The sequence below is a fragment of the Lolium perenne genome, chromosome 3 (genome assembly GCF_019359855.2).
Source record: "Lolium perenne isolate Kyuss_39 chromosome 3, Kyuss_2.0, whole genome shotgun sequence".
Taxonomy (NCBI): Eukaryota; Viridiplantae; Streptophyta; class Magnoliopsida; order Poales; family Poaceae; genus Lolium; species Lolium perenne.
This window is the reverse complement of record NC_067246.2, coordinates 303,782,967-303,801,362: the sequence shown is the minus strand read 5'-3', so window position 1 is coordinate 303,801,362 and position 18,396 is coordinate 303,782,967. Positions and strand designations below refer to the sequence as shown.

The window sequence follows — 18,396 nt, the reverse complement described above, 5'->3', positions numbered from 1 at the left end:
TGCAATCCAGCTCCGCGAGTCCATCGCGCAGGGGAGGCCGACGACTCCTCCGGCCACGCCGACGCGTTCCAACGACCGCGCCCCGCCTGCTGCTCCGGCGTGGGATCCCTGGCCACAGCCTCCTGCGCATGCGGCGGTACCTCCTCCACCACCGGCGTACGAGCTTCCATGGCCGACGCCGGAGTTCATTGACCTCGTCAGCGACGACGAGCAGTAGGCAGCACCTACTTTTACTAGCTTTTTTATGTTTTTTATTAATGTAAATTATGCCTTCACATGAATGGAAAAAAAATTATGCATCGTGCCGCTGGAGTCACCTCGACGCAACGGACGCCCAGATGATTTCGACCATTTGGACCGACGTAAACGGACGCGACGCGCCCCTGGAGATGCCCTAATAGCAATGTGCAAAAACAGAGTTGGGCTCGTGCAGGAGCGGAGTCCCACGATCTCAAACCGGCCGCTCCCTGACTTGCGCGTGTTCAGTACACGTAGCACACGATAGTTCTCTTTTCTGGTTGGCATCGACGATCATTTCCGACACGAACGATGCCTTCGTTTCGGCAGCTTGCAGGTGCTACGCACCGGCTGCGGCATGGGCGTACAGCTCTAGGACAATCAAACCCAGTGACACGACGCTGTTGCGCGGTGGCAGAGGCGCGGCCGGCCATACCCATACGCATGTCGTGTCGCACCTCTTCCGCGGCGGCACACGTGAAGACGCGCGTAGAGGCACGTTGGTTTCACCAACAAAGAGAAACATAGGCATGTGCGAGTGCATCCGCGTACGTGGCACTTCAGTTCGGTTCGTTGGTTACTTGTTATTTTCGTACCGATCGGTCGATCTCCGGAAGATCTGAATGCTTTATCGGGAGTTGGCCGGCAGCCGGCCGTACTCCATCAGAATACCGTACCCCCTAAGTTAGACATCGGAAACAAAAAAGTGTGCCGCTGCTGCGTCCCCCCTGGCCCAAACAGACTAGGGGAGGACGTGGACCCATTTGGTATCCAAAATGGTTCGGCCCGCCCAAACAACCTTTTTTTTTCAAATTTTCGGGGGGCGGCAGTAGGGGTGTAAATGGATTGGATTTTGCTTATAGCATATTCTTTATCATATTTTTTTTTTTGATTCGAATCGGAGCGGATATTGATTGGTTTTAGATTCGAATGCGGATATGGCGGACCGCGGATTTAAATTGGAAATGGAGCGGACTCGAACCGGAAACAAAAATAGTTGGATATATGCTCTCATCGCTAGATAGTTATTATTCTTGCAAATCTTGGGAGAGATTTAAACTTTCAGTCTTGTGTAGTTAAGAAAAAAGACACAATGCGCTACAACTCGAGCATTGATAGAAATTTAGAGCTAAACATGCTCGCCAAATGAATTTGGTAACTCAATAACTACTAACCTTGCAAGTTTGGCCTTGGCTTTTGACTAAAAAATTGGATTATCCGGTTTAAAACCTTTGGATTATCCTAATTAAATTTTGGATAATCCATACCCACATGCTATTTGCTATTCCTATACCATATCCGGAGCACCACTTCAGAATCAGATATCCTAATCCGCTGGATTCTTTAAAATTGGATATGGATATCTTAAAATGGATTCGGTGCCAGTTTTGGTGCACAAATTATCCTATCCGTTTACACCCCTAGGGAGAGGTTCCCCACCCGAATATATTGAAAAAAGGGGCAAACCTAGGGTTTTACAACATTAATGTAGAGAGGTACAAAGTGAGAGAGAGGGGGGATTACATGGGCGTGGTACAAAGGGAGTTGTGCCAGGCCTCAATGGCGCGGCGGAGGTCAGGGGTGGAAAGGATGAGATGTCACCTAGGGGGGGGGGGGGGGGGTTGAATAGGCGTTTTAATAACTACCCCCTCCGTCTAAAATGGGTGTCTCAACTTTATCTAGATAGAGTTGTATCTCTAACTAAAATGCATCTAGATACACCAGTATCTAGACAAAAGTGAGACACCTATTTTAAGACATAGGGAGTATTATGGATTTGGCTTGTAGCAATGCAGAATTAAACTAACATTTATTTTACAAGCAAAAAACCCAAATACGGTAGGCCCAACTAAGTGCAACAACAACTCAATCTAAGCAAGATAGGCACAAGATATATGTAACACAAATGATAGCAAGATATATGTACTTCAAGCATGATGGCTATCACAAGGAAAGTAAACTCGGGTATAGAAATAACATAAGCACGCAGAGATGAAGATGTATTCCCGTGTTCCCCAACACGAGGTGAGATACGTCACGTTGGAGAGATGCGGACTACCACGAAGGTCTCCCGAACGCCACGAAGGCTCACCTTCTTCTCTAAGCCAATACCACGAAGGACAAAGGCCTTTCCCTTCTGGTTTGCTTTTCCTCCAATCCGGAGATGGCAAAAAACACAGCGACTTCACAACCTCCACGAAGGAGAAGCCCGATCCTCTTCACAATCTTCCACGAAGAGAACAACGGAGCACTAACCGCCAAGGCAACTAGGAGGTAACCCCTCCAAGAGTAACAAGCCCACAGTCTCTCACTCAAACTTATCGTAATGGAGAGCTCAACACTTATGCAAGGATGTAAAAGCAAAAACACCAAAGATGTTCAAATCCTTCACACTCAAATCCCACCAAAGCAACAAATGCTATGGAGAAACTAGAGAGGGAGAATAATGGAGGAAATCAACACCGACTCCAAGATCTAGATCCCAAGAGTTCTCTTCACTTAGAGGTGGAAATGACTGGTGGAGTTGTAGATCTAGACCTCCTCTTTCAAATTCCTCAAAACTATACAAGAATCATGAGAGGGATGGATAGGAAGCAAGCTTTTGAGGTTCAACAATGGATTATGAGAGAGAGAGAGCAAATAGAATGGTTGACCTTGCCTCCTCAAGGAGGAAGAAGGGCTATTCATCGTCCAAAGGGGAAAATATCAGTTTGGGAGATTCTCTCGCCGGAATGGATCAGCGCACAGACCGGCCAGCCGGAAACCCATCCATTTTCGCAACGTGCAGGCCAAAACCCGGTCGGTCTGCCAAAAATAAACCGGTTAGCCAGGACTAGATCGGTTTTGCAGGAACAACATAATGGTACGCATTTCGGCGAAACTGAGATCGGTTCGGCACCGGAAAATTCCGGCGGGAGGGCCGCTGCCGCCGGTTCCTGCGGCGATTTCGCCAGAACCCCTCAAACTGCAGTTTTCTTGAAAGAACTAAACTTTGACAAAGTTCCCGAACTCTGATTGAGATGAAACCAATTTTGTTGGAAACATAATGACGAACAGAACCCCAACATAAGACGTCCAAACTCGAAACGCAATAGAAGATGAACACATATTTCATTTTCGATGAACTTGGCTTGTTCAAAAGTTAGCAACAAGCTCAAGAACCTCACACATCAAGAAGCACCAAGAATATAGGGATGCAAAGTATGCAAGTGATTGAGCTCCCTAAGACAATGCGATAAAGTTACCCAACCGAAAGCCCCTCTTGATAGTGCGGCTATCTATCCTATAATCTGATCTCCTAACAACCACCTAAGAGACCAGTAAAAGGAAAACCTAGCACGACCATACCTTTGCCTCGCGCATCCCGCTTGATCTTGATGACAACGCTTGAACCTCCATTCAAGCAAGAATTTCTCACTTGATCATTTTTGCTTCGTGAAGACTCATGATTTCTCCCCCATACACCAGTATGGGAAAGCTTTCTTGAAGCACATATTCACACATCCATTATCACCGAATGAACGAGAAACTTCAAGCATAAATTCTCGAGATACCTAACTCATATAAACAACACAAACACACACATATAGTGGGTTAGCTCATGAAGCATAATTGACAAGGCTTACCATCCACAAGATTACATGATCCAAAGTGGTACAATCTTTATGTTTCATGTGTTGACCAATATGAATTCAATCTTCGCTCTTAGTCTTGGTCAACCTTGTATCTCCTCATGCTCTATCATAACATCTAGAGGTATATAGATAACCCTTCATATGATTGCATGCTCTAAACCATAGTCATCCATAGCTCAACTCATGAGACTATCATGACACCGGCTTAGAGCCATATCTTGAATTCTTCTCTTGAAACCAAAAACTCAAGATCACGATGCCAATACCCAAGGTATATGTTTATCTTCATGGCATCCACATTTGAATCCAGCACATGGACTATAATAATACCTATGGAGTATTACTACATATAAAAGCAATGAAAACATTAGTCCATAACGATTGTCATTAATTACCAAAAAACACACTTAGGGCAATGTACCCTTACAGGGAGGAAAACACCCAAAACCAGAGGGAGGCGTCGTCGCGGCACGTATTCAACGCCAGTTGCAACGAAGGCTGGGCCTCGCGGAAGCCTGCGTCGTTGTGTTGCTTCCACATATGCCAACAACAGAGGAGGGCAAAAGTCGGTGCAGTTTCATGCCTGATCGAGTTGGGCATGGGGAGCAGGTGCAGGTCCTAAACATGGGCGTTTCCGGGGATGGAGACACCGACCGCATCCCAAAATGGAGCCACCGCCGAGCACTGAAGAGTCATATGCCTCGCAGTCTCTAGCTCCGTGTCACAGAGGGCGCAGTCGGCCTCATTGATAGACATAATTTTTTTTTGCAGGAGGACGACGCGCGCGTGCACCCTTGATTGGACCGAGAGCCATGCAGAGAACTTAACGCGCGGCGGCGCACGTCTCCCCAGATGATCAAATTCTGCATTGTGGGAGGAGACACCACCGAACCGGCATAGCTTATACAGCGCGCCAGTGGAGAGCTTGGACTTGGGGAAGGCGCAAAGGACGAGACGTCTCTCGTCCGTCGAGGAGGAGAGCGAGACTGCGACAAGAGTGTTGGCGAGCAAAGCCAACTCACGTTCACCTGACGTCGTGAGCCGGGGGCGAGGATGCTGTCAACGCCATGGAGCAGCACGTGCGCCACGGTCACCTCGGGGAAGGTGGTGTGGGTGAACAGGATGCACAGAGAGGTTCTCAGGCAGTCGTGCCAGAAGGAGGTGTGCCGCCCGCCACCGACCGCCACGCGAGTGACCTAGAGGTAGAGGGGCACGAGCACGCGGACGCTCACCCAATGCTCGGTGGCCGAATATGAATGGGCATCATCAACGATGGAGCTTTCACCGACCATGGCCCAGCGCCACGACGCCCATGGCGTGTCAGTCTCGACATGGAGGCGGTGAAGGAGTTTGACGAGGATGCATGAGTTCTGGACCACGAGCGCGCGCACGCCGAGCCCACCCTCGTCCGTGGAGCGACAAACCTTGTCCCATGCCACGAGACACTTGGCGTCACTGATATGCTCCCCGGCGCCCCAGAGGGAGACTCGACGGAGGGTGTCTAGCCTTGATCACGGGGCTAGAGCAGCATCGCCGTCATGGCATGGGTGAGGAGTGAGTCGAGCACAACATTGACGAGGACGAGGCGGCCTGCCGGGGAGAGGAGGAGGGCTCTCCAACCCGACATGAGCTTCTTGCAGGACAGAGGCAACCCCGAGTAGGTTTGGGGGAAACCCTCGACCGTGCATCCGAGCGACGCGGCAACCCTAGCCACGCCAGGCTCGTTGACGCCCATGGGAAGCATGGTGCTTTTGGAGAAGTTGATCACCAACCCAATTTCCCTGGTGAAGTCGTCGAAGATGCTCTTCAGTCTCGCAGCCGCGCCATCGTTCGCCCGCATAATGATTAGCATATCGTCTACGTATTGCAAGACGTGCGGGCACGAAGCACGTCATCTTGTTTGATCAACATCTAATGGATGTCATCCACGAGGAGGAAGAGGTAGGGGACAGGGTCACCTGCCGCAACCCATGTTTGTAGCCAATCCAGCTACCTGGGACGCTGTTGAGTAGCATCACCGACATGGAGGACTGAAAGATGGCGTCGACCCAGTCGCACTAGACCGGTGGGAAGCTACGAGCTAGAAGAACCTTGCGCAGGCTCAGCCAGTCGATGGAGTCGAAAGCTTGAGCACCAGGGTCGGGGCACATCGCTTGAAGTAGCACTGCACCATCTCCGTCGCGTAGACGAAAGTCACGAAACAACATATTGACATCGCTTAACATTGTCTGGGTGTAGCTAGAATTCACCAACTTCTTGACTAAACTAGTTCTTCAGCACTTTTCTCCTTCCAAGTTGTAACTGCAGCACATGCTGCTGAAACTTTCTTCTCTAGGTTCTACTAGTCTCAGGCTGAGGCTGAGTCGCTCAAAACGGAACAGGCACCGGCGCAGCCTAGTAGCACGGAATAGTTCAGAGAATCCGCCGTCACTTGGCCATCTGAGCTCTCTCATCGCACACGTTGCATTCATCGCCAGTTCACCCGTTCCGAAAGGGCCAAAAAGCGTTACACGACAAGGCAAGCTTCCTGACACTGACCATTCCAATCCCAGATCAGACGTGGCTTGTCACGTCTCACGACTGACCGCGACGACAATGTGTAGGATTCCACAGCTTCATCTACCCTATCCACAGCCCAGGCAGGTAGCAGTATAGCTCGAGAGTGTTGTCACCTCTGCCTTTTTTAAAGTTTTTTCTCGCAAGGAACTCATTGCTCTTGTCCAAAAAGCCAGTTGTGCCCATTGACCGCTCTCTTGTCTCAGGGCCAAGTGTTCCTTTCTCTCGGAGAAATGGGCAGATTCTGCAGCGCGAGTCGGCGACAACAGTTGCACAAGCTCGTCGCTCCTACGCACGCAGGATCGGGTCGGCCCCGGCTTGAGCTGCAGTCAAATGAAATCCACAGTGAGTTTAGTTTAGCACGTAATCCACCTGAAGGGATCCCATGCAGTAATTAAACAGGACGTACCCTTCTCCTGTCTCCAGATCGACGACTGTGAATTGTGATCCACACACATTCCTGAGCCGGTACTAGTTTATTTTTCTTCAAGCTTCCAGCTCAAGTTGCCAACAAGGCGGAATGTTAGGCGCAATACTCAATGCTCTTAATACTCTCCCCCAGAAGAGAGAGAGCCCAGAAATCCTGCGCCACATGCGTCGCTATGATCGATCGGCAGCATGTTACCCACATGCGCCTGCTCGCCGTCGCCGAGACCTGGGAGGCCCCAAGAAGCCGATCGAGCCCACTGCACAGCACAACTGCACATCTGGCCAACTGGGAGCGAGCAAGCTAACAGCAACTAGCTAGCCAGGATCAGCTCTCATGTAAAAAAAAACACTACTGTACTACATGGTGGTGTCAGTTGGCAGTAGAAAACTACATAGTTCTGGGAGCAACTTGATATCTCCGTTGGCATCGGATCGGACGGAGCATAGCGCGATAGCCTACGGAGAATTCAAGATTTGGTCCTGGACGCCTGGACCTGCCTGCGAGATGGTGCATTTATTCATTCCTAGCGGAGGAGATCGAAGGTTCCTTCCTGGTTTTTAAACACGCACCCATCCATCCCGGGGCTAGGCATGGCAAGCCCCCAACTCACGTTCATGTCCAGCTCACTTTCTATCTAGGCCTCCCTCCCGACCCTCCTTTCCTTTCCAGCTCGATCGATCGCCCGATCGGTTCGCTAGCTAACTAACCTACGGTCTCCTCGCCAAACCCCCTTGCATGAATCGTCGTCCATGGCGCTCCCCGCCGCCTATGTATAGCAGCAGCCTTCCTTAGTCCATCACCCCCCAGTGTCACACCACAGATATCTTGATCGGATTCGCTTCGTACAGGATGCAGGACCTGTTCTCGGTCCCCTCCTGCTTCTCGTCCGGCGAGAAGCAGCACCTCCCGGACGCCACCGCGTCCTCGGCGACCAGGTCGGGCCAGAGCGCCGTCACGCTGGTGTACCGCGCGGAGATCGCCGGGCAGAGCCGCCTGGTCACCGTCACTTGGTGCAGAAACCTGCTCACCCACGGCATGCAGGTCTCCATCGAAGGCTCCGCAGGCGGCGGCAAGGACAAAACCGGCGTCGGCGGCGGTGGCAGGGACCACAGCAACGGCCAGGGCGGCGCCGGGGACGGCAAGAGCTGCAGCGCATGCAAGGTGGAGATGCAGCCGTGGCACTTCTGGCGCAAGTACGGTGCCAAGCAGTTCCAGGTGGACGGCAGGGCTGTCGACGTGGTGTGGGACCTCCGCACCGCGCGGTTCTCCGACGAGCCCGAGCCGGCGTCCGACTACTACGTCGCCGTGGTCTCCGACGAGGAGGTGGTGCTCCTCCTCGGCAACCAGAAGAAGGAGGCGTTCCGGCGGACGGGGTCCCGGCCGTCGCTGTCGCTGCAGGACGCCGCGCAGCTGGTGTGCAAGAAGGAGCACGTCTTCAGCAAGAAGCGCTTCCTCACCAGGGCCAGGTTCCACGACAAGGGCAAGCTGCACGACATCAGCATCGAGTGCAGCACCGGCAACCTCGCCGCCGGCATGGACGTCGACATGGCCATCAAGATCGACGGATGCGTCACCGTACTCGTCAAGCACCTGCAGTGGAAGTTCAGGGGCAACGACTGCATCTCCATCAACAAGATGAAGGTGAAGGTCTACTGGGACGCACACGACTGGCTCTTCGGAACCGGCTTGAGGCAAGCACTATTCATCTTCAAGCCCGAGGCGCCGCCGCTGTTGCCGGCTTCGCACTTCGACGCCGATGAGTTCTCCGATTTCTGCCTCTTCCTCTACGCGTGGAAGGTTGAATGAGCCTGCATAGCTAGCTTAGGAGGGATCCCACATTCTCTTGTTACTACTACCGCTACTACATTACACTATTTTTTACAGTGGACATGTTCACCATGCTATGAACCAATAGTTCATACCATGTAATGTATTGGAAAGATGTGATGAGTGTATGGGGAGAGTGATTGATTGAGGACATTTTCTGTTTCATTGCCCATTGGGGAGTGTTGGCACATGGAAGATTGGCATGGAGGGGCACAGGATAGTCCTGGGGATGAGCAACAGCCTGGTCCTGATGGAGAAACATGGAGGGTGATGACATGACAGCCAGGATTCAGAATCGCATTTGCCTTTCCCAATCATGCATTCATGCTGATTTATCCACGGAAATTCCAGCTAAGAACTGGTCCATCACTCCATCCTAACTCCTTCCTATCCAGTAGTAGCAGTACATTGCTTCTGCCTTCTTATCTTCTTCTACTCACTTTATTTTGACCGGCCAAACTAACATCCTCTGCTTTCCTCTGAACAGGGTGTACCAGATACTAGTATAATACTTGTACTTAACTCAAGTACTCAATTGTACTATTGTTAATGGCAACTGGAGTAAGGAGTGCATTGTTTTTCACCCAGGTTTCCTGTAATGATCCTTTGCACTATGTAGCTTTGGCAATTCCCAAGTCCAAGCTGAGATTTCAGAGATGCCCCTTGAGCTGTTCTACAAGTCACTATCAGATCCTAGAGAAAAGGCTACTGTGTCATACAGGTTAAAAGAAAAACAAATATGGGTTATACAGGGTCCAACAAAGTAGCTCCCTGGAGGACAAGTCAACCATGTAGACACCTACCATAAACTGAGAAGTTGACAAGTTTTTATCCATTTTTATGCTCATGTCTTTCCCATTGGTTACCAGCAATTGTTTAAACCAGGAATGCTAGAATCTAGACCAAAAGAATTTGTATGCATCTTCTTTACTAAGTACTTCTAATCAACAGCATCCTACGCTCTTCTCACGACTCTGGTCTTAAATAGAACAATAATACAGGCAGTGCTTCATTCCCACATAGTCAAATATGTAAGCATGGAAAAGTAAACTTATTGACCAAATAGTCTATCAATAGTTACAAAATGCTCCATACGGTGCTCTTTCCACACGAACGCAATGTGACGAGGAATGCTTCCAAACCTCGCATTTCCTCAATAAACAACACATGATACTTTTGGAATTCGCATATATCAGTTGAACAAACAATTAGACTAATAAATAATACATTATTACTTTGGGCCAAAACCAAACCATTTTGCCAAGGAAAATTTGTTTTTCCCACGAGGAGGTTCATCTGAAGGCTTTCCACCAGTTCCGCGGGCTGGTCTCGGGTTAGCTGTGATGAAAACAAAAACAACCAGATCAGGCATACAACATTATATAAATATAATTGCATTGAAATATGAACAGACTTTGGAGCTTTGCTTATTAGTTGCTGGCATCAGTAAAAATGTGGAAATAGCATTAAAAGTGTAAACTTGGCATAATGTTGGCAACACAATCCAAAGAAGTCAGATTGTTTGAAGCGAACTTCTGGCTGTAATGCTAGTTTCTTTTCCTTTAAAAATTAAGGTAAACCAGCAAAACTTGGCGCTGTCACTGATGTTAGATTTTACAGATATTTACACGCAATCTTCCTATCAAATCATAACTGAGGGGCTGGATAATTACTTGAATTGGACTTTTTGGCATCTTGGAATGGCCCTGGACTTGGTTGCTTTTGCTCCGGAGGACTGTCCCCATCACCTAGTTAATTTGAATAGCAGGATAAAGTGTCTCAAACCCTTTTAGGGGAAATATACATGATCAATTAATGCACTTGAAAATAATAATTATGTAGCACTGGCATAGCTACTGCGGAAGTTTCACATGAGTCATAGAAGTTATTGTAGCTGAAATGAAGATGCTAATAATAAGCAAAATCGACTCTAATAGCATCAGCAGCTAAACATGGATAAGTACAGTGAATTAACCAAAGAAACTTCAAAAATTGAGGAACCATTTGAAGATATTATGAAACTTACCATCTGTGGATGACTTTCTGTAGGTGTTCTTCAAGAATTCGACAAAAGAATGATCATTGTGATCAAGCATCACTGGTCCAAAGCAAGGTCAAAATTTCCAATAGTTATTAGCAATATGATTTTGCAAAATTTCTTCGCATATTCTTGATACATGAACGTCAAATAAAGATTAGTAAAAGTACATTGTTGAAACAACACGTGTCTCTTATGCTCAGGGGTACCGAACAAGAGCAGTTGCACTGCCTCTGAATCTTTGTCCGAGCACGTCTTGGATAGGTTGTTCGTATCTAACAGGATACCTGCAAGCTGAGGGCAAAGACACAAAACATAATCATGAGTGTCAGTAATTTACGCATAATGGTGGCCGCAGCAGGTACAAAATACACCAACCAGGAGTTTCTTTATGTCCTGGCTCTGAAGTGGGCTATAAGTTTCTTCACAATAGTTATTGGCGAGGACCGTGCAAACTGAGCCCACCTAGGAGACAAAAACGAGCATGATTTATGAAGCAAATGCTGGAATTAATCAGGTAAGTTCCTGAGCAGACAAATGTAGAGTAGTTGGTACAAGTACCACAATATTACCTCGCCGTTTGATCTCAAAACATCTTGCCCCACCACCACCAAGCTAGCTCGCTGATCCATTATCAGTCCCTCCATATCAACCTACATTCAGCTTCTCAGAGTCAGCATCATGTACATTTGCTTTACCCAGGATGTTGTTCGAACAAGGCATTGATAAGAATTAGCTGTCGCTGCGGCACATTGAAATCTTCGATATCTTATTATGCAGAAATAAGTGGGTCGTATTTATGATGTCCCTCAATTGTTGCTGGAGCCCTTCTCCTTTGTATGACGTTACGGTACAAGTTAGCACAAACTCGCAAACGCACAAAGCATATACCAGTCATCTGTCACTAGAATAGAATGGCGGCCACATGGTACCAATCGAAATTAAGAACACACACACATGACAGTATGACACAACAGCAACGAGATGCAGGATAGCCTTATCCTTGCCGCCTCTGCTCAAATTATAAACGCCCAATAACTCCGGGATCTAGACAGTTGTCCGATTGGTCGGAAATGAATCCTATACCCAACCGAAGCTAGCATTGCTTACCTCGTCAGCGAAGAGCAGAGCCGAGGCGTCGACGCCGACGTGGTAGAGGAGCCAGGCCGCCTGCCTGCACCTCGCCATCCTGCTCCGTTGCATGTTCACCACCGGCACCGCCGCATGGCCATCCGCCTTGCTCGACTGCACCCACGCGTAGCATATCGCCGCCACAATCGAGCTCACACCTGCTCGGAATCACGAGTGGGCGGGCAGAATTGGTTAGATTCAGTTACAACAGAGGAAAAGGATTTACCGACGTAACAAACGGGGAGAGTGGTGTTATTACTTTTCGAGGCGTCGGAGAGCACGACCTTGGTGGGCCTCGAGCCGCGGATGTCCCCGGAGGCTAGGTTGTCTAGGGCGACGCGCTGGCGGCGGAGGAAGGCGTTGAGGCGGGCGACGCCATCGTCGAAGCCGTCGGCGGCGGGAGCGTGGGAGGTGGATGCGTGGCGGCGGTGGTGAAGGGGGCGGGCGGGAGAGCTGGAGGCGGAGGAGGTGGTGCGGCGGTGGGAGGAGTCCGCGGCGGAGAGGTCCTGGAAGCGGGACTTGCGGCGGGAGGAGTGCGGGTTCGGGGGCAGCGACGGGGAAGGTGAGGGGGGCTCCGAGGCGGCGGAGGCTTCGGAGCGCGATGGCGAGGAGATGATGGACGCGCGCTGCAGGATCTCGTCGCCGATGCCGCCCGGCTGCCGGTGCCTGCACGCACGCCGGAGAAGGAGTGCTCGGTTAGCGCCGTGGGCGGCGAAGCTTTACAACTGGTTGGAAATTGGGCTAGTAATTCAGCGTTATTGGGCCACTAATAATGATGTGCTTTCAGCCTGCTAAAGGTGTCTGCTGAATTCTACAAAGTCTGTAGGGACATAATAAAGAAAGATCTAATGGCAGCCTTTCATGATTTTCATGAACACAAAATTGATCTGAAAAGAATAAATTATGGTATTATTACCCTGATACCAAAAGGATCTGAGGCAGATATCATTCAGAAATATAGGCCTATTTGTTTGCTGCAAGTCCTCTTTAAGATTTTCACCAAAGCTCTAACAATCAGAGCTGCTCCTGTGATGAATAAAATCATCCACCAGTGTCAGACTGCTTTTATCAAATGGAGGTATATCACTGATGGGGTGGCCTTGCTACAAGAGGTGCTAAAAGAAGCTAAATTCAGAAAACAACAAGGTGTGGTCCTCAAAATCGACTTTGAGAAAGCATATGATAAAGTTAACTAGGAGTTCCTGTTTGATTGTTGTAGACATGCATGTTTCAGTAGCAACTGGCTGGTTTGGATAAGGAAAGTAGTTACTGATGGCACACTCAGTGTCAAAGTTAATGATAAGATTGGTGCTTACTTTGGCAGCTACAAGGGTGTCAGACAGGGTGATCCTTTTGCTCCTTTTCTTTTCAACATGGCAGCCAATAGCCTTGCAAAGATGATCTCTGAATCTCAACAAAGAGGCTTGTTAACTGGGCTGGCTGATAATGTTATTCCAAATGGAATTGCTATGTTACAATATGCAGATGATACTATCTTACTGATTCAAGATAGTATGGAGCAAGCCAAGAATCTAAAACTGCTGCTTTATCTCTTTGAAGCAATGTCTGGTTTAAAAATAAATTTTGATAAGAGTGAGGTCATGATGGTTCTGCCAGATGATAATAAGATACAGTGCTACTCTGAATTCTTCAATTGTCAAAGTGGCAAATGGCCTATAAAATACTTAGGCACTCCCATTGCTGCTAGAAGACCCACAGTTGCTGAAATGAATTTCCTGGGTGAAAAAACAAAGAAAAAAATGTGTGGTTGGGTTGGAAACAATATGTCCATTGGTGGGAGAATGATCAAAATCTCTGCACGTTTGTCCAGTACTAGAGTTTACCAGATGTCCATGAGACTGTTGCACAAAACTACTATTGAAGAGATGGATAAGCCAATCAGATCCTTTTTTTGGGCTGGGTGTGCTGATAAGAAAAAATATCACTTTGTAAAATGGAAATGGATATGTAAACCAAGGAAAAAAGGTGGTTTGGGCTTAAAAGATCTCTCCAAATTCAATGTCAGTCTAATGTGCAATGGTGGTGGAAGTTAGAATCTAATACTAGTCCTTGGCAGCAGTTTATGAACAGAAAATACTTGAAAGATACAGGAATCTCATATGCAAAAAAAGGTCCAAGTGACTCCCCTCTGTGGTCAGATATGCTGAAGATTAAATCCTTATATCTTAGTGGAAGAAGGATGAAGGTGGGTGATGGTAGATTAACAAGCTTTTGGCATGATGCTTGGTGCAGTTCCCATCCTTTGAAAGATAGCTTCCCAGATATTTTCAATATTTGCAATGAAAAATCTATAATTGTGTCAGATGCTGCTGCTGGTGGGTGGAATTTTTCATTTAGAAGATATCTTGCACCTGATTTGGATCTCCAGGTGCATGGTCTACTGAATATTGTGAGACAAACCAACCTATCACAGAATAAAGACAGACCTTACTGAAAATGGACAAAGAATGGCATCTTTTCCGTTAAATCTATGTACAATCATCTTTGCAGGAATGCTATAGACAGATCTTTCAGGCACTTGTGGAAAAGCAAGATCCCTTTGAAGATCAAAATCTGGCTGTGGCTTATTTGGCATAATGCTATTGCAACAAAAGATAATTTGCTGGAAAAAAAACTGGATAGGGAATGCTTCTTGTCAGTTTTGTGACAAAAGAGAAACCAGTACTCATCTTTTCTTTGAATGTGTTGCAGCTAAGTTTGTCTGGAGCTTAGTGGCAACAACAATTGGTGCTCCTAACAGACCTGGGAATTTTACACAGTTCTTTTGGTGGCTTCCCCGTTTAATTCCAGCTAGTATAAATGTTCAAATAGCTGGTCTTGCTGCTATATGCTGGGCTATCTGGAAACTCAGAAATAGAGCCTGTTTTGAGTATAAACTCATTAAAAATCCAAATGAGCTGATCAGTTTTGCTGTTGTGTTTATGAATTACTGGGCAGGTCTCCACAACTCTCCTGATGCAGAAAATCTTCGGGCGGGAGCTGCTAGCCTTCTCCAAATTGCCACCAGTACCCCTGCTCCATCTTCCTCGCGCCCTGCTGAACAAACTGGAAGAATTCTTCGTATTGCCGATGCTACCATGGAAGATCTGGATGATGATCGCATGGAAACTGAAGATTGACTCGTCTCCTTGGTCACATTTGCTAGCTTCTGTCAAAAAGAGTGATGATTCCTGTTGCTGGTGATCTGCTGGATAGTTTCTGATATCAGATAGTTTTTTGGATGCAAAAGCTCGTCCTGATCCACAGGCCCCCCGAGTGCCTGCTTTAAACTTCCTAGTTTTTGTTGTAATAGCTTTAAGTTCGTCTAAAAATGCTAGCATTTGCGGCGCTCCCTCCCCCGTTCTCTTCTGCCGTGTGCGGCATAACATTTGTATGCCTGCGTGCTGTTTTTTCGTTATCAGTTTGGTAATGAAAATCGATCCTTTGGATCGCTTGGAAAAAAAAGCCTGCTATAGGTGTGGTAGAGTTTGGCCAGTTCAAAGATAACTCAAAAACATCATTCTCTTTTGTAAAAAAAAAAGAGAGGAAATATAGCAAAATAAAAATCGGTTTTGCTAGAAATCTTACGAAGTCTAAGTCAATTTCTTAGCCATTTGATTATCCTCGTGATCCATGCTAATATGTGAAATGCAAGTGGGCTACAACTGGTATTTCTCAATTGCGCACGAGTTGCAACTCGTATTTTCTCAGTTACACATGGGCTATAACTAATATTTACTCAGTTGTATATATGCTGCAACTGCTATTTTCTCGTTGCCTGTAGGTTGCAACTCATATTTTTTTTCAGTCGCACACATGTTGCAACTGATATTTTTCAGTTGCGCACGGGTTGCAACTGGTATTTTTCTCAGTTGTATACTAGTTGCAACTAATTTTTTCTTAATTGCACATGAGTTGCAACTAATATTTTCTCGGTTACATATGGACTGCAACTGTTATTTTCTCAGTTGTGTATGGGTTGCAAACTTGCAACTTGTATTTTCTCAGTTACACGTGTGTTACAAATGGTATTTTTTAGTTGCACATATAAATTAAATAACTAAGAAGTTAACTTAGACTTAATAAAAATCAGTCGCCGTAATAAGAGTAAAGCTCGACATAGATACATACGTTCAATGGAAATAAAATAGAAAGTATTTTATGAAAACTTAAGGCGATGATGTTGTGCACCGAAACGACGGATTGCATATGCTGACGCTTCGTGCCATGCCAAATGAAATGACCTGATTTACATACCTTCTCGCGGAGCGTGACATGGGGTCGCGGCGATCGAGAGTGGGCGAAGGCTCCGTGCCGTTGCCGCCGGCGAACCTGGGCACCTGCCTGGACGGCGAGCCCATCCTACCCGGCGACCCGGACTCGACCATCCTCCTCGCTTCCTCCAGCCAATCCTGCGTCTGCTTGCTCGTGCTGTTGGTGCCCCTGCCACCGCGGCCCACATCACTTTCCCGCTTCTTCTCCGACGGGGCTGATGCAGTCTTCTTCTTGCTGCTACTGCTGCTGCTCTCGCCCGTCAGGTCGTACGCGCCGCCGGCGACGGCACCGGCGCTGGCGGCGCTGTGCTTCGCGCCGACGGTCCCGAAGAACCAGTCGTTCATGAAGTCCGTCAGGTCCGGCGCCCCGTCCACCTCCATGGCTGGCAGCTAGCTGCGCGACGAACACTCTCGCCTACCTGAGTGTTCTCGCTCTTCTCTTGCTGGTGCAGCTTCAGACAAGGTTAATCGGATCTGTTCTGTATGGTGTAATTTAACTCGTGTGGTTTAATTTGTTGCGAAGATCGCGTCAAGTGATCTACCGCGTGCCACGGCCGGCGGCCGGCGGCCGCCTTGTATCGTAGCGGCGAGTGACCAAACCGAGGGCTTTTTGTTTGCCGTACACGGCTTGCAGATGGAGCTCGCTGAAGAGACAACGGGCGGCGGGTTCGGACAGTTGGCTGTTTTCGCGGTCATGCCAGCAGAGCTCCAGAGTAGTAATAAGTGCTGAAAAGAAACTTTGGCAATTTCTGGACGGCCAGGATCTTCTCATATCTTTTCGTGTGCTAACTTATTCCTTTAAACTAGTGGATTCCCCGCGCGTTGCAGCGGGCATTAGAGAAGATTTTCATACATGCAAAAGCATGAAGAGTATGTTGAAACAATTCTTATTTGCATTACCATCATACCCAACGATTATAGTGAGATTTTAATAGTAGGATTATTATCCATAATAATTTACATGAACGCCGGGCACTATAATTGGTTGTACACAGTTTTACCTGCAATGATTCAAAGTCACTTGCCCTCCAAATCAATCAATATGTGTAAACAATTAAAAATCAATAATAAGCCATCTGTGTATAAGGCTGTAGGTATCTATGTAACAATTAGGAACCCATCAGTTAACCAATTGCCGCGCACACCACCGTCCTATACAGTTGGTGTAGACGTGCAAAGATCTTTCTGGTTCTGCAATAAAAATCAACAACATGATAAGGTCCGTATACATATTAAATGAATCATAAACTATGGTGGAAAGATCTTTCTGGTTCTGCAATTGATAAAAATAGCCGTGTGGAGTGTGGACACTACGGTGGAGAAGAGGCAGAGCCATGCCCATCACCAGCTCCAGGCCGTACTACACTTGGCAGACTTGGTCGAGGGGGCTCTGATTGCAGCTAGCTACCATTATATTTGAGTGACATTTAGCGCTGCTATTAACCATTTCCAGCGAAGTATCTAATGGTCCATTGACGTCGGCGCCATGTACACTATGTCCTTCGATGGTCCGTAATGTTCCGCAGCGTACGTTTGCAATCTGCATATGGTTGCTCGTCAGCTAGGCTGCCCTGTTCTCTAACAATATGCGATATCAGTTTTTACTACTCCTTACATCTGAATCAGGCAAGTTCCGTAGAAAAAATAGGAAGAAGACGGCAGCCTAGCCAGCGCCCGTTGCACGACCATCACCTGGTCACGCGCCGTCGGTATTCCTACAGTCGCATAGCAGAACCGCTTACTGCACGGCGGCGACCAGCGAGTACCAGACGGCAGCCCACGGCCAAGGCGGCGAAGAGCGCGGCAGCGCCGAGCGGGGAGCCAGGCGGCGATCGCGACCAGGCGCTGGGCTACGAAGAGTTTGGCGGCGATGAGCAGGAACCCTGCTGGCAGCGGCCAGCGACCAGGCGCTGGGCGGCGATGCGTAGTATTGCCTGGAGGGGGTCATACACTTGAATAGCATCGTTGCTTGAGAGCAAGGTGCCGTGCTGAGATGCTAGTGGAAAAGGAAGAATATGTAGTGCACTGACCGGCAGCCTTACAGCTTCCAATTAATTAGAATTGGAAGAGAATACGTTTGGAGTCATGTAACATAGGAAAATAAATAGTGTTAGTGGCTCATGTATTGGCACAAGCACCACTAAACATTGGTTTCAGACGTGTGCTATCTGGTAATAAATGGACGGCGTGGCTACACTTATGCCAAAGATTAATGATGGTCAATTTAAATAATGAACCGGACTGTTTTATGTGGAAACTAACAACTAA

General features: G+C 47.9%; 2 protein-coding genes across 2 annotated transcripts; one reads left to right on the top strand and one right to left on the bottom strand.

Annotated features, from left to right (window-relative positions):
* The first annotated feature begins 7,305 nt into the window (after positions 1 to 7,305).
* Positions 7,306 to 8,850, top strand: LOC127345292 (uncharacterized). The gene has a single exon (XM_051371742.1). The coding sequence runs from the start codon at positions 7,708 to 7,710 to the stop codon at positions 8,662 to 8,664; it is 957 nt and encodes a 318-aa protein (XP_051227702.1). The 5' UTR covers positions 7,306 to 7,707; the 3' UTR covers positions 8,665 to 8,850.
* An 867-nt stretch (positions 8,851 to 9,717) lies between these two features.
* Positions 9,718 to 16,406, bottom strand: LOC127345291 (uncharacterized). Its single transcript, XM_051371741.2, has 9 exons — positions 16,112 to 16,406; positions 12,114 to 12,520; positions 11,834 to 12,012; positions 11,296 to 11,376; positions 11,102 to 11,188; positions 10,894 to 11,017; positions 10,712 to 10,783; positions 10,359 to 10,433; positions 9,718 to 10,023 (listed from the first exon to the last, which is right to left on the bottom strand). Exons 1-9 carry the CDS (start codon positions 16,240 to 16,242, stop codon positions 9,917 to 9,919), a joined length of 1,263 nt encoding a protein of 420 aa, XP_051227701.2. The 5' UTR covers positions 16,243 to 16,406; the 3' UTR covers positions 9,718 to 9,916.
* Between the last annotated feature and the right edge of the window lie 1,990 nt (positions 16,407 to 18,396).

What these genes read in the sequence shown, in the direction of transcription:
- LOC127345291 (XM_051371741.2), bottom strand. Translation starts at nt 16,242, where the DNA reads ATGGTCGAGTCCGGGTCGCCGGGTAGGATGGGCTCGCCGTCCAGGCAG. An exon ending in GCTCTCCGACGCCTCGAAAA is followed by an intron (nt 12,013 to 12,113) that starts GTAATAACACCA and finishes GATTCCGAGCAG; the next exon opens with GTGTGAGCTCGATTGTGGCG. An exon ending in TGCCAAAAAGTCCAATTCAA is followed by an intron (nt 10,024 to 10,358) that starts GTAATTATCCAG and finishes TTTTCATCACAG; the next exon opens with CTAACCCGAGACCAGCCCGC.
- LOC127345292 (XM_051371742.1), top strand. Translation starts at nt 7,708, where the DNA reads ATGCAGGACCTGTTCTCGGTCCCCTCCTGCTTCTCGTCCGGCGAGAAG.